Below are 13,118 nucleotides of genomic sequence, written 5' to 3'. Positions count from 1 at the left end.
CCGCTCAGGCCGGTACGGCGGGAGCTAAAAAACTACAACTCCCAGAGTGCACCGGGGCCGACGTGCGGCACGGCAGTGACGACTGTGGCGGAGAAGGTCCGCAGGGGCTCTGCGTTCTGGAAGTGGCGCGGCTGCGGTCGAGTGGCGGTGAGATTAGCTGGCTGCTGGCGCCGCTGCAGAGTAGGACGGCGTGTGGGTTCGGCGTTTCCCGTCGGGGGTCTCCGCAACGATGAGTGCTGCCAGGGAGTCCCATCCGCACGGGGTGAAGCGTTCGGCCTCCCCAGACGACGATGTAAATAACAATGGCGGACAGAAGGAGGGTTGAGGCCTAACTAAAGGTTGGGCCAGGCCGGGAGGGGTGGACGAAGCAGGTGGAAGCGCTTGAGGCGCCCCGTAAAAACGGGGGTGGGGGTGGGATGGAGGGCCGAAGTGGGGGGACCCGGAGAATGGGAATGGCCTCTTCCTGGATTTGGGGTCCGGGAGTTGGAGGGAAAGGCGGCTGGAGCCAGGGAAGTGCGGAGCGATGGGGGGCGGGGGGCGGGAGCAGGCAGGAAAACCCGACCGGGAGAAGCAGTGGAGGAGCTTCATCTAGAGACAGTCGCATGTTTTATTTGGGGGGGGGGAGGGGATGCTGATGAAGCTTTATTTCTTTTCTGGCCGGGCCCTCCCTGGTTGTTTAGTCGTAGTTATTATTATCATCAGTACTCCGGTGACAGTGGCGAAAGACGGTCATGCCAAACCCGCCCCCCCCCCCCCCCCCGCGGTTCTCCTTTGTGCTTGACTCTTGAAGAGGTTCGTCTTGGAAAGCGGTACTAGCCCGCGAAAAGCGACGGCAGCCCGGAACTGCAAAGAATTAAAAGTGGAAGAGCCCGGGAGCGTGGCGGTGGAGGCGTAAGACGTTGAGACCTGGAAGGCCCCCCCCCCCTTTTTTTAAATTTCTTTATTGGGGAATTAATGTTTTACATTTGACAGTAAAGACAATAGTTTGTACATGCATAACATTTCTCAGTTTTCCATATAAAAATACAACCCCCACCTGGAAGTCCATTTTGATGGCCTTTGTTTCCTCTCCGCCGTCATCCCTTTCCCTTCCAGTTTTGTCAACGTAAATAACAAACCATTCATTCCTTTTTTTTCTTTTTTAACCGGAGCCCTGCTCAGCTCGGGCTGATGTGCAGGGGATTGAACCTGGGAATCTGGAGCCTCAGGCATGAGAGTCTCTTGGCATAACCATTATGCTATCTACCCCCCCCCCCCCCCCCCGCCTGCCATTCATTGCTTACAGTAGCGCATTCAATAGTTAGTGCCACGCCAGGTTGGGAATTAAACAAGGAAAGTAGGGTGCTTAGGTCCTTCTTGTATTCGTCCTAGCTCCTACCAGAGTCATAGGAAGTGCTGTAGACTAGAACTAGGTCCTTCCTACCTTGGGTAAAATGTCCTGGGAATGTTGATGGGGAAATTGTTGGGACAATGGCATGGAGAGGTCATCTTCAAGGGTGATTTAAGAGACGGCCTCTCGCTTTCTTTCTGATGCTGTTGAAAACACAGCCAATTTCTGAAACCTGTATTTATTCTGTAGATTGCAATCCAGTACCTTTAATATATATATCTGTCTTTGTGAACCAGGAAAGGCTTGCTGAATGCTTCCAGTGCATCAGTTGCAGGGTAGGTTAGGACCAGAAGAGTGAGGCTCTTTTAAGGAAGTTGACTTTAGCTCCGCTGACAAGATTAGGAATCAGTGGTGAGGGATTGGGATACGGAGGGGACTGTGTGGAATTGTACCCCTCTTATCCTATGGTCTTGGCAGTGTTTCCATTTTATAAATAAGACTTTTTTTAAAAAAAAGTTCAGAACAAAGAAAAAAAAGATTAGGAATCAGTAAAAACCTAGGGGGTTAATAATTACAAATTTATTCACACCCTCTTTCTCCTTCGTACCGGCCTCTAGGTGATTTTTGTTGTTCGTACTATAAATCTGTACTTGTCAGGAATTTCTCTAGAATTCGCAGTAACCCAAATGCCATTTTGAAAGCTGCTTTGCTTCTGGCACTTAATTATGGTTTGATTGCTAGAATGTCAGACACCTGCTTTGCTAGCAGGAGAGAATCTTTAACTTGGTAGAAAACTCTTAGGGTAATTATAGAAATTAAAGAGATGGTACAGTTGAAAAAGCGATGGACTCTTGGGCCGAGGTCCTAGGCCAGTGCCCTGGGATCATGTGTGTAGAGTGATGATTTGCTTCTCTATCTGTGTTCCCCTCTCTCTTTCTCTTAAGTAAAACCAGTCAGATTCTTTCTTGGGAATCTTTATTTTTGCTAGTGGTTAGGAATTACCTCGTTTTAAAAATGTTTTTAGAGGCCAGGCAGTGGCACACTGTTGAGCACACATACAGTGTGCAAGGACCTGGGTTCAAGCCCATGGTCTCCACCTGTGGGGAGGGCGCTTCACAAGTGGTGGAGCAGGACTGCGGGTGTCTCTTTGTCTTCCTGTCTTGTCTCCTCTCTCCATTTTGGCCTATCAAATAAAAAGTAAATTACTGGACACAGAACTCTGGTGGTGGAAACTGTATGGGATTATATCCCTATTGCCTTACAGTCTTATAAATCAGTATTAAATTATTAATAGTCTTATTCAGAGGAGGAGAGAATCCAAGCATCACTTGTACACTCCTTGCCATGCATCCACCGCTGGACCTTATGCTCAAGCAGTCAGTGCTTTTTCCACTGTGCCACCTCCCAGATCACGGTGAACAGTTTTTAATGACAGTGCATGTAAAAAGTGAGTTTTGCTTTTAGTTTTTGGCCACTGACTTATATGTAAAAGGAGAATAAACAATGTAAAAGATTGTAAAAGTAAATACTAAATCTTGGAATCTAATGTGAAAATGCTGACAATTTTGAGAATTCTAACAGTTATGAGTATATTCAGGAAGAAATGCATTTATTGCAGCTCTATAGAAAGCGTATTCCGGGGGCCAGGAAGTGGCTCGCCTGGTTGAGCAAACACATTACCATGCTCAGGGACTCAGGTTCAAGCCCCTCACTCCACCAGCAGGGGCGATGCTTCACAGTAGTAAAGCAGGTCTGTAGGTGTCTCTCCATCTCTGTGTCCCCTCCCCCTCCATTTCTCTGTCCTACCAAATAAAAATAATGGAGGATATTAAGGATGATGACATTTTGAAATGATTTCTGTGGTTAAATTGGAATGAAGACTATCTTTAGGGAAATTAATTTGAGTAACTGGTGGAGAACCTCTAAAAATTTAGCACTCAAGCAGGTTATTGTATGCTGAGATCTTTGGCAAGATGAACCAGAAAGACTTAGTGACAGAATAAAGAATTAGAAGATTTATTTACCAACAAAGGAGAGCCAGAGCATCACTCTGGTACATGTGATGCGCAGGATCAAACTCAGGACCTCGTGCCTGCAAGTCTGGTGGTCCAGCCCCTGTACCACTTCACTGCAGGGGCTTTACCATTTCAGGCTGGTGTTGCCAGCGAAGCAGAGATGCCACGGCACCAAAGCTTTCTCCCGAGCAGTGGGTGGTGGGCGCAGTTCTCCACATTTTATTACTGGCACTCATGAATCGCTTTGATGAATGCTCTCTCGTTTGGTCATACACGGTACCATGTGGAGGGAGCAAGGACTAAAGCCACAGGACTGAAGCAAGTCACTTAACCTCTGTGTCCTTATGTAGTAAGTGGACTTCTGACAATGTAAGTGAAAGGTATTTGATTGTAAAGCACTGTGCAGTTCTTAGTGTCTCTAATCTTAAAGAAGCCTCTCTAGATAAGGAATTAAAAGAAACACCAGCTCTAGGCTCACACAGTGATAAGAATCAGGGGCTGCATGTCCAGTGGAGAAGCGGCTACAGAAGCAAGACCTCCCACCTTCTGCACCCCAGGAAGAATGTTGGTACTCACAGAGGGGGAGAAATGTTAGGGGAAGATGACCGGAGGCTCTGAACTCCAGTTCCACCAGGACCTGGAGAGAAAAAGGGAGCAGGGGGAAGACACTCAAAAGTAGTAGCTGTGACTTAGAAAGGAAGAGAAGGTGGTCTGGGAGGTGGTGCAGTGGATAAGGCTTTGGGCTCTCAAGCATGAGGTCCCAAGTTCAATCCCAGGCAGCACATGTACCAGAGTGATGGCTGGTTCTTTCTCTCCTATCTCTCTCATGAACAAATAAAATCTTTAAAAAAAAAAAAAAAGGAAGAGAAGGCAGGACCATAGGAAAAACGGGCAAATATATATAGGTACAGAAAATTATTTTTCAACCCACATCTGTGATTTGGGGAGAACCAACAGTTTCTAGTGGAGGGGATGCAGACAGAACTCTGGTGGGAAAGGTGTGGGATCATAACCCATTATCTTTAAATTTTGTAAATCAGTATTAAATTACTAATCTACAAAAGTATAACAAAATAGAGGGCTGAGGAGATGGCATAATGGTTATGCAAAAAACTTAAGGCACTGGTGGTCCCAGGTTCAAAACCCAGCACCACCATAAGCCAGAACTGAACAGTGCTCTGATTTTTTTTTTTTTTTTAAAACGGGGGGGGGGTTATGTGTGCACCTGGCTGAGTGCAGTGTTACAATGAACAAGAACCCAGGTTCAAGCCCCCGGTGGGATTGCAGGTGGAAAGCTTTGCCAGTGGTGAAGCATGGCTACAGGTGTCTGTCTCTGTCTCTCTCCCTATCACCCACTTCCCTTTCCATTTCTGGCTGTCTCTATCCAGTAAATAAAAATAATTTTAAAGCTTTTAAAAAACGAGGGTGGGAGGAGAAAAGGACACACTTCTCCCTGTCCTCCTTTCCCAGAGTCCTTTGCTTTGGTGCAATACACCAAACCAGTCCAAGTTATACTGTTTCCCCTTTCTGGTCTTGTTTCTTAAGTTCTGCCCATGAGTGGGGTCATCCTATATTCATCATCCTTTTTTTCTTTTTTTTTTTTTTTTATACCAGAGCACTGCTCAGCTCTGGCTTATGGTGGTGCAGGGGATTAAAACTTGGACTTGGGAGCTCAGGCAAGAGAGTCTCTTTGCATCACCCTTATGCTGTCTCCCCACCCCATCCTTTTCCTGATTTAACTCGTTTGGCATTTTGCCTTCCAAGTTCCATCCAAGATGAAGTGAAGAAGGTGACTGTTGATTTTTTTTTTTTAATAGTTTATTAAATAGAAACAGAGGGAAGGGGGAAGAGAGGGAGGGAGAGAGAGAGAGAGAGAGAGTCACCTGCAGCCCAGCTTTAGTGCTTGTGAAACCACCACAGCCCACAGGTAAGGACTAGGGGCCTGACTTTGGGTCAATAACTTCATTATTCTTAATAGCTGCATAGTATTCCATTGTGTATAGACCACAAATTTTTTTTTATTGGACACTTTTTGAGAACCTTAGCTCTGATTGTAAAAACTGGAAGACAGTGCCTTGAAATAATAGAAAAGGGGTAAATTTTAATATAAATATAAGTATGCCAAAAGTTGCTAATTGAATAATTTCTTTTTTAGCTTGGATCTAGCAACTGGGAGGCTGCAGACTTAGGTAACGAAGAAAGAAAACAAAAGTTCTTGCGGCTTATGGGAGCAGGAAAGGTGAGCATCAGAGTGTGTGTGCGCGTGCGTGTGTGTGTGTGTGTGTGTGTGCCTGTGCCTGTGCGTGTGCGTGCCTGTGCGTGTGTGTAAGTAACTTCCTACTGTGTACATAAAGTGAAAAGAATGCATACAGTGAGATCCCATTTTCCTTCTCTGCATGATTACTTCTGGCTTTGAAAAATATAGTCAGCCGGGCTGAGGTGACAGCATAATGGTTACGAAAGGCTTTCATGCTTGAGGCTCTGAGGTCTCAGGTTCTATCCCCCACCACCGCCAGCCAGAGCTGAGCAGGGCTCTGGTTCTGTCTTTTTTCTGTATCATTAAAAATAAATGAGGATTTTTTTTAAAAGAAAATAAAAATAATAGCCAACACTTAAAATTTAAACTCTGGGGACTGAGGCAGTAGCGCAGCGGGTTAAGCGCACGTGGCGTGAAGCACAGCAAGGCCCTGCATAAGATCCCCGTTCGAGCCTCCGGCTCCCCACCTGCATGGGAGTTGCTTTGCAGGTGGTGAAGCAGGTCTGCAGGTGTCTCTCTCTCTACCCCTCTTTGTCTTCCCCTCCATTTCTCTCTGTCCTATCCAACAACAATGACATCAACAACAATAAAAAAATACACCAAGGGCAACAAAAGGTAAAATTTAAAAATAATAATAAAAATTTTAACTCTGGGTTCTTCAGTTTTCAGTGCCTCAGGGCAGTAAGATTTAGACTATGAGAAGAAACGTATCAGCTTGAGGAGATGGAAAACAGAAAATCTGGAAGTGATGATTTGTCTGATAAGTCTCCTGTTTTATAACTACCGTAACCCTTTATCAAAACATCTGATTTTTAAAATGCTGTGTGTTGGGGAGTTGGCAATAGTGCAGCAGGTTAAAATGGTATGTGTTTGACTGGTTTGCTTTTCTGTGTCTTGTTACAATGTAAATTCTGTAAAGGCACAGATCTTGATTTAATCCTTTTCCAGAAGGAAAGTGTAGAATAGTGCTGAACACACAGTAAACTTTCAATAGTAGTGTTAATTTAAGTTAGTAATCTCAAACTCTGATAACATTTCTGCCTTCTTATAGAAAGAACATACTGGTCGTCTTGTTATAGGAGATCACAAGTCAACATCTCACTTCCGAACAGGTAAGAATGTATAATTGAAAGTGGAAGGCTGGATTTGGAGTATGAGATAAATGTATAGGAATATTCTCATTTTTATGTATAATTGTTTAGTGAAATATTAGAATTGGAAACATCGCTAGTAAGTGTGAACATGGTATGTAATAGTGTGTAATTTGATTTTTAAAAGATTTGAGTTTGATATTCTACTCAAGTAACTGACTTTTTACTGCCTCTTTAATATTTTCATATATTTTAACTTAGGCTTTATGTCTCATTTTGCCAACTAAAATATGTATAGGGTATTTTTAATTACTTAACACATACAATATTATGGTTGGCATATTCTAGGTTTGAGTATTAGCTCTGTTGAAATGTGCAATTTTCTCCTATTTAAAATTGAGATTGGGAGTCGGGCTGTAGCGCAGCAGGTTAAGCGCAGGTGGCGCAAAGCACAAGGACCGGTGTAAGGATCCCGGTTTAAGCCCCCGGCTCTCCACCTGCAGGGGAGTCGCATCACAAGTGGTGAAGCAGGTCTGCAGGTGTCTGTCTTTCTCTCCCCCTCTCTGTCTTTCCCTCCTCTCTCCATTTCTCTCTGTCCTATCCAACAACGACATCAATGGTGACTACAACAATAAAACAGCAAGGGCAACAAAAGGGAATAAATAAATAATAATAAAAAATTGACATTACACTTGGACACTAGTAATAATCTAGATTTTTTAAAACTAGACTAAATTATTTAAATAGCTTTATACTAACCTACAACGTGTAGCATATTTTGAAGTGAACAAACTACATGTGTTGGTTTCATTAAAAGTAAAGGGCTTGATGAGTAAAAATAGTGCAAGTCACCATTTCTAAATTAAAATGTGAAATGCTATATCTCTAAATTAAAACTAGTATCACAAGCACCAGAAGTACTGCAGAGTTCTAACTTTTGAGTGGTAAATTCATAACTTGAATATAAAAGGATATAGGTTTAAGTAAAATGCCAAGTTGTGTATGATAATACTAACTTAAAATTTCATTATTGATTTTGCTCCCAGGCCTTGTATATATCCAATTCCACCATTCCCAAGACTTTTTTTTTTTTTTTTTAATTTCAGATAAAAGATTGGGTCTGGGGGAAAGGGGCTGTTTGCCACCATCCTATCATCTGTGGTGCCTTCTCTGGTGCAATTTATGTTACTTTAGTAAACTGATAAAGACATAAGGAAGGGCTATTACAGAGTGGTTTTATTTAGTCATTCTCTGTAACTTTTTTTGGTATGTAACCAGGAGAAATGATTTGTTAGATTATAAGTTCAACATTCTTAATAATTAGTATTGCCAATATCTAAATTTTGGACAATTCTGAGACTTTTGACTGGTTTGAACTATCACAGAGAAAAATGTAAATTCTTCATATTTTATTAATACTTTTGTATTTAGAGAGTTGATTACTAAATAATCCTTCAAGCATTCTACTGTCTGGTAATACTAGAATATACCGGTTAGAGAAAACCACACACAAAATTTACTGTAAAGTTAGTCACAGAGAAAATGAGCCCTGAATATAGTAGCTTCAATATTGCAGATTTTTTTTGTATAATCAAATGTTTTTATTAATTTGACTAAACATAACCAAAGTACACTGGACATGCAGGGGAAGAAGACAAGAAAATTAACGAAGAACTGGAATCGCAGTATCAGCAAAGTATGGACAGCAAATTATCAGGAAGATACCGACGACATTGTGGACTTGGCTTCAGTGAGGTAGGAATGAATGTATTTCCATTAAATAGGACCATAATCACTAGATGAGATTGTTTATGTAAATACTAGTTTAGATGGTTCTCAGTGGCTTCCTAAGTCATCTCTTTTTTAATACTGCAACTACCAGCTCTAAAGTGATATACTATGTAAAAGACTGATAACTTTTCCATTTCAATGTGAATCAGTGGTTAACTTGCCTTCTAAAGTTTGCTGATCAGGAAGGTATAAGACAGTTTTCGGGGGCCAGGTTGAGTGCACGTGTCACGATGCACACAGACCCAGGTCGAGTCCCTGGTCTCCACCTGCAGGGGGAAAGCTTCATGAGAAGAAGCAATGTTCCAGATGTCTCTCTGTCTCTCTTCCTCTCTATTCCTCCTTCTTCCCTCTTGATTTCTGGCTGTCTCCAATAAATAAAGATAATTAAAAAAATTAAAAAAAAAAAGACAGTTTTCAGACGGGGCAGGGGAGAGTGAGTAATTTTCAAACAGTCTAGTAGGTAACACGTGGAAATTCTTCCTTTGAAAGCCTTTAATCAGTAAAGCCTCTTCCCCACCCCCAGAAATTATTGGCTTATTTAGAGAGAGGCAGAGAATCATTCCGGCACATACAGTGCCCGACTTGGGGCCTCAGGCTTTGTAATCCAAAGCCCGTCTAATGCACATCACCTGCTAGGCCACTGATCATTCTGCTCCTAAAACTGCGATTGGATAACTACTGAGTGGGCTGTGTGAGATGAGGGTCTTTCCGGTCTTTGTACGGGGAGGGGTTATATTTGTTTCCTAAGGCCCTGCTGATTGATGTTTTAAGGTGGAAGATCATGATGTAGAAGGTGATGTGGCTGGAGATGACGACGATGATGACTCACCTGATCCCGAAAGTCCAGAGGACTCTGAAAGTGACTCAGAGTCAGAAAAGGAAGAATCTGCTGAGGAGCTCCAAGCTGCTGAGCACGCAGAGGAAGTGGAGGATCCCAAAAGCAAAAAAGATGCAAAGAGCAACTATAAAATGATGTTTGTTAAGTCCAGTGGCTCCTAACTTGTAAAACACCTAGTCTTTGTATGAAAAGTAAGCCTTATTGTTACAATGCACAGTGGAGGACTGCTTACAGAGCACAGACCTTTGTATTATAATTTTTAAAAAGGCCCTTTTAAATAATTACAAAGAGTGTTTGCTTTCAGATGCCATGGGTTATACTTTTATGGGCATGACTATAACCATTTTTGTAAAGAGTAAGAGTTGTATAAAATAAGAAATAAATACAGTACTCAATTTCCTTTCATATAAGTATCACCAAACCTCTAATCTCATCTTTCTACCCCTTCAAGTACAGTTATGGGGAAAGATAATGCTTTTTGTTTGTGGTGGCTGTTTAATAACCTTCTGTTCATCATACTTTTTTCCTCTTATAAAAAGTTTATCTGATACTGTGATGTGTTTATGAAAAATACCCTTTCGTTATATTTTGTCGTAGTAGAACTATTCACCATGGATATTTCTGCTGCCAGTAACAATCTCAAATGTTGGCAGAGATTAGGTACTTAGCTTACTCTTACTGATTCAGCTCTACTCTTTTGGACCAAAGTAATGAGAACAAATCCTTTCACACCTGTTAGGGTGAAACATACTTGGAATGTTATGCTCCAAAACAATCTATATAATTTGAATTATATTGTTTGTTAGGTTTTTGGTAAATTTGGCCAGTTCTTACAAAAGAAAAATTCTCTGGTTATTTGGTTCTATTTAGAGCTATGTGAAACTGGAATTTTTTTTTTAAAGTAATCTGTGACCAAAGTTAATTTTCTTCCTAAGCCCTAAATAAAGAAAAGCAGCTTCCCATGTTGGTTGTGACACTTTTATCCTCTTTATTTAAAAAAAAAGGGGGGGGGTCAGGCTTATCTAAACCTGAAGCAAATTCTGTTAATTCCAGTGCTATCTTGGCTTATCTAGTTAACTCCATAGTTACACTGATTTTTAATTTTATTGTTAGTTCTTCTGGGGTAGTACTAGAAACTGACTGTTGTTAAGTTTAATTGATTTATATAGAACATTGACACAAACTGCCTTAGTGGCTAATCAGCGATCTTTGCATAATTGGGTCCAAAAGTCTTAATGTTTCTATGAAACATGCCCAAAGGTGTAAGTCAAAACTGGTTGGTCATTGAGCTATTTACATTTACTCAAGAAAGTGCATGATGGTTCTTAAATTTGAAAATACAGAAAATGCTAAGAGTATAGCAGCTAAACATTCATTTCTGATTTTTGTAACCCATTCTGAATTTTTTTTTCAGATTTGTTTCCAATTTTACAGTTGTTACTACCCATATTGAAAAAACAACTACACTAGAAGAAATTGAGAAATTCTCATTCAAATTCAAGTGCCACTAAACATTAACATAATTCAGGGTCAGAATAAGTTTAATTGTTGGTCTCAGCATCACATAAAGATGGCTACATTTTGCACTGTAGGCAGTGGCATAGTGGAGATGTCCCATGAGCCCCAAATATGTCCCCTCTAACTGTTCCTTGATAGCATATGCTAACGCTGTAATCCTGTCACACCATCTAATTTAATAATGTATATTGTCTAGACTTAATTGCCCTTCCTATCCTGAGTCTACTCTGATAGGGCTTCTACCCAACTTTGATACAACAATAAAGAAAAGTTATCAGTGATTGCCACTAGCCTAAAGTAGGTGTTTTTAGTTCATTTCTTGCCTAACCTGTTAATATAATACTTGGCATTGTTGATCAGTGATTTTTTTTTTTTAAATACCCTCCTTAGGGACATGCATAAGTACAACAGATAATTTGCCGTCACTGTATTCTCAAGTTGATCTTGAAAACTTTTAAGAGAAGCAATAACATTCTGATTATTGGAAATAAAAGATCAGCCCTGGGAGTCAGGCTGTAGTGCAGCGGGCTAAGCGCAGGTGGCGCAAAGCACAAGGACCGGCATAAGGATCCCTGTTCGAACCCTGGCTCCCCACCTGCAGGGGAGTCGCTTCACAGGCGGTGAAGCAGGTCTGCAGGTGTCTGTCTTTCTCTCCTCTCTTGTCTTCCCCTCCCTCTCTCCATTTCTCTCTGTCCTATCCAACAACAACAACAATAACTACAACAATAAAACAAGGGCAACAAAAGGGAATAAATAAAATAAATTTTAAAAAAGATTAGCTCTGAATATTGAGGCTCTCAGTAAATACAATAAGCTGGAAACTTAATTTTGAGCTAAACAGACAAAGCCAAAGGATTAACAGCATATTTACAGTAGACCGACATGTATTTCCAAGACTGTTAATTGATAGGCAATAGAGAGGCCAGGGATGCAGTTAAATAGCCTCCAAAGCATAAAATTAACAAGCCCCAAGTAGGATTAAGACGGCCCCTGCCTCGAAGTCATTCATTAGAGCCCAACCTCTGTCAGAGTATATGTGTGTTTTGTCAATCTGCCATTTTGAAGACCTGAAAGAACAGCCTAAAACCTTGAAATGTTTACCCTTGTGACCACAACTATCTCGCACATCCTTCCCTGGTGTACCTGGGGCAAAATGTGATTGAATTCGATAAAGGCTGTGCCACTGCTCCTGTCTTAGAAGCAGTCCACTGTATTAGAATTTAGGTAGTAAAAGTGAAAAAAGCTAACTTCCTATAATTTGTTGATCAGAGCAAATGAAAATACAAGGAAAATAAATTTTAAGAAAAAAAAAAATCTAACCAAATTGATGAAGGCTACCCACCGCCAGAAAGTGTGTATATATATATATATATATATGGGACAGCTCCCGACACGAACAAAAGATGCAGACCAGAAGGTGGTGCAGTGAGCACTACTCAGCTCTGGCTTACACTGGTGTGGAGCACTGAACCTGGGACTGGAACCTCAGGCATGAGTGTGCATAACCAATTATACTATCTCCCCTGCCCAGTGACAGAACTAAGCATGAAGTGGAACCAGGGGAGTGGCTCAATGATAGACAACATGCCTCGCTTGCATAAGGCCCTGGGTTCAATCTGGCACATTCTTTAAAGCACATGATGACAAGAAAAATAGAATGATACAACTGACAAGTTCTCAGTTCACCCTTTTTCTCTCCAAGAAAATTGCAGATGGATTATAGGTCTGAAAGTGAACCAAGGGCTTACAAGACATTTAAAAAAATATTTGTATTGTCTTTATTTATTGGATAGAGACAGCTAGAAATCAAGAGGGAAGGGGGAGATAGGGAGAGAGAGACAACTGCAGACCTGCTTCACCACTTGTGAAGCTTTCCCCCTGCAGGTGGGGACTGGGGGTTTGAACCTGAGTCCTGGCACATTGTAATGTGCACTCAACTAGGTGCGCCACCACCAAGCACTGCCCCCCCACCCATATTTTTTGGCAAATACAAGATATCTTTTGTAAACAAGGAGGAACCCCACAAACCACAATGGAAAAGGTGTATAAAATACATCACCTGAAAATTAGTAATGTCTAGTTCATTAAAGACACTTTGCAAAAAGTGGTAGAAAGACTTTGCAGTGCACTCAGCTGATAAGAGGCTCCGCTATACGTCCTCAGGACCGCCATTTTACTCTAGCTGTACTGTTGCAAGATCTCACTGGATGTCTTGGGCCTTAGCTACCAGGCATCATGGGAATCCTCACATACGTAGGAGCTGGAGATGTAAGGGACT

The 13,118-nt window shown here is 41.7% G+C and overlaps 1 protein-coding gene across 1 annotated transcript; it reads left to right on the top strand.

The window, feature by feature from the left end:
* The first annotated feature begins 78 nt into the window (after positions 1-78).
* C17H11orf58 (chromosome 17 C11orf58 homolog) lies at positions 79-10,284 on the top strand. Its single transcript, XM_007515843.3, has 5 exons — positions 79-292; positions 5,501-5,584; positions 6,654-6,714; positions 8,339-8,448; positions 9,256-10,284. Exons 1-5 carry the CDS (start codon positions 230-232, stop codon positions 9,481-9,483), a joined length of 546 nt encoding a protein of 181 aa, XP_007515905.1. The 5' UTR covers positions 79-229; the 3' UTR covers positions 9,484-10,284.
* Positions 10,285-13,118: the final 2,834 nt, after the last annotated feature.

The sequence above is a fragment of the Erinaceus europaeus genome, chromosome 17 (assembly GCF_950295315.1).
Source record: "Erinaceus europaeus chromosome 17, mEriEur2.1, whole genome shotgun sequence".
NCBI classification, from domain to species: Eukaryota; Metazoa; Chordata; class Mammalia; order Eulipotyphla; family Erinaceidae; genus Erinaceus; species Erinaceus europaeus.
The sequence above is the reverse complement of the archived record's forward strand: the minus strand, read 5'-3'. Positions and strand labels throughout refer to the sequence as shown.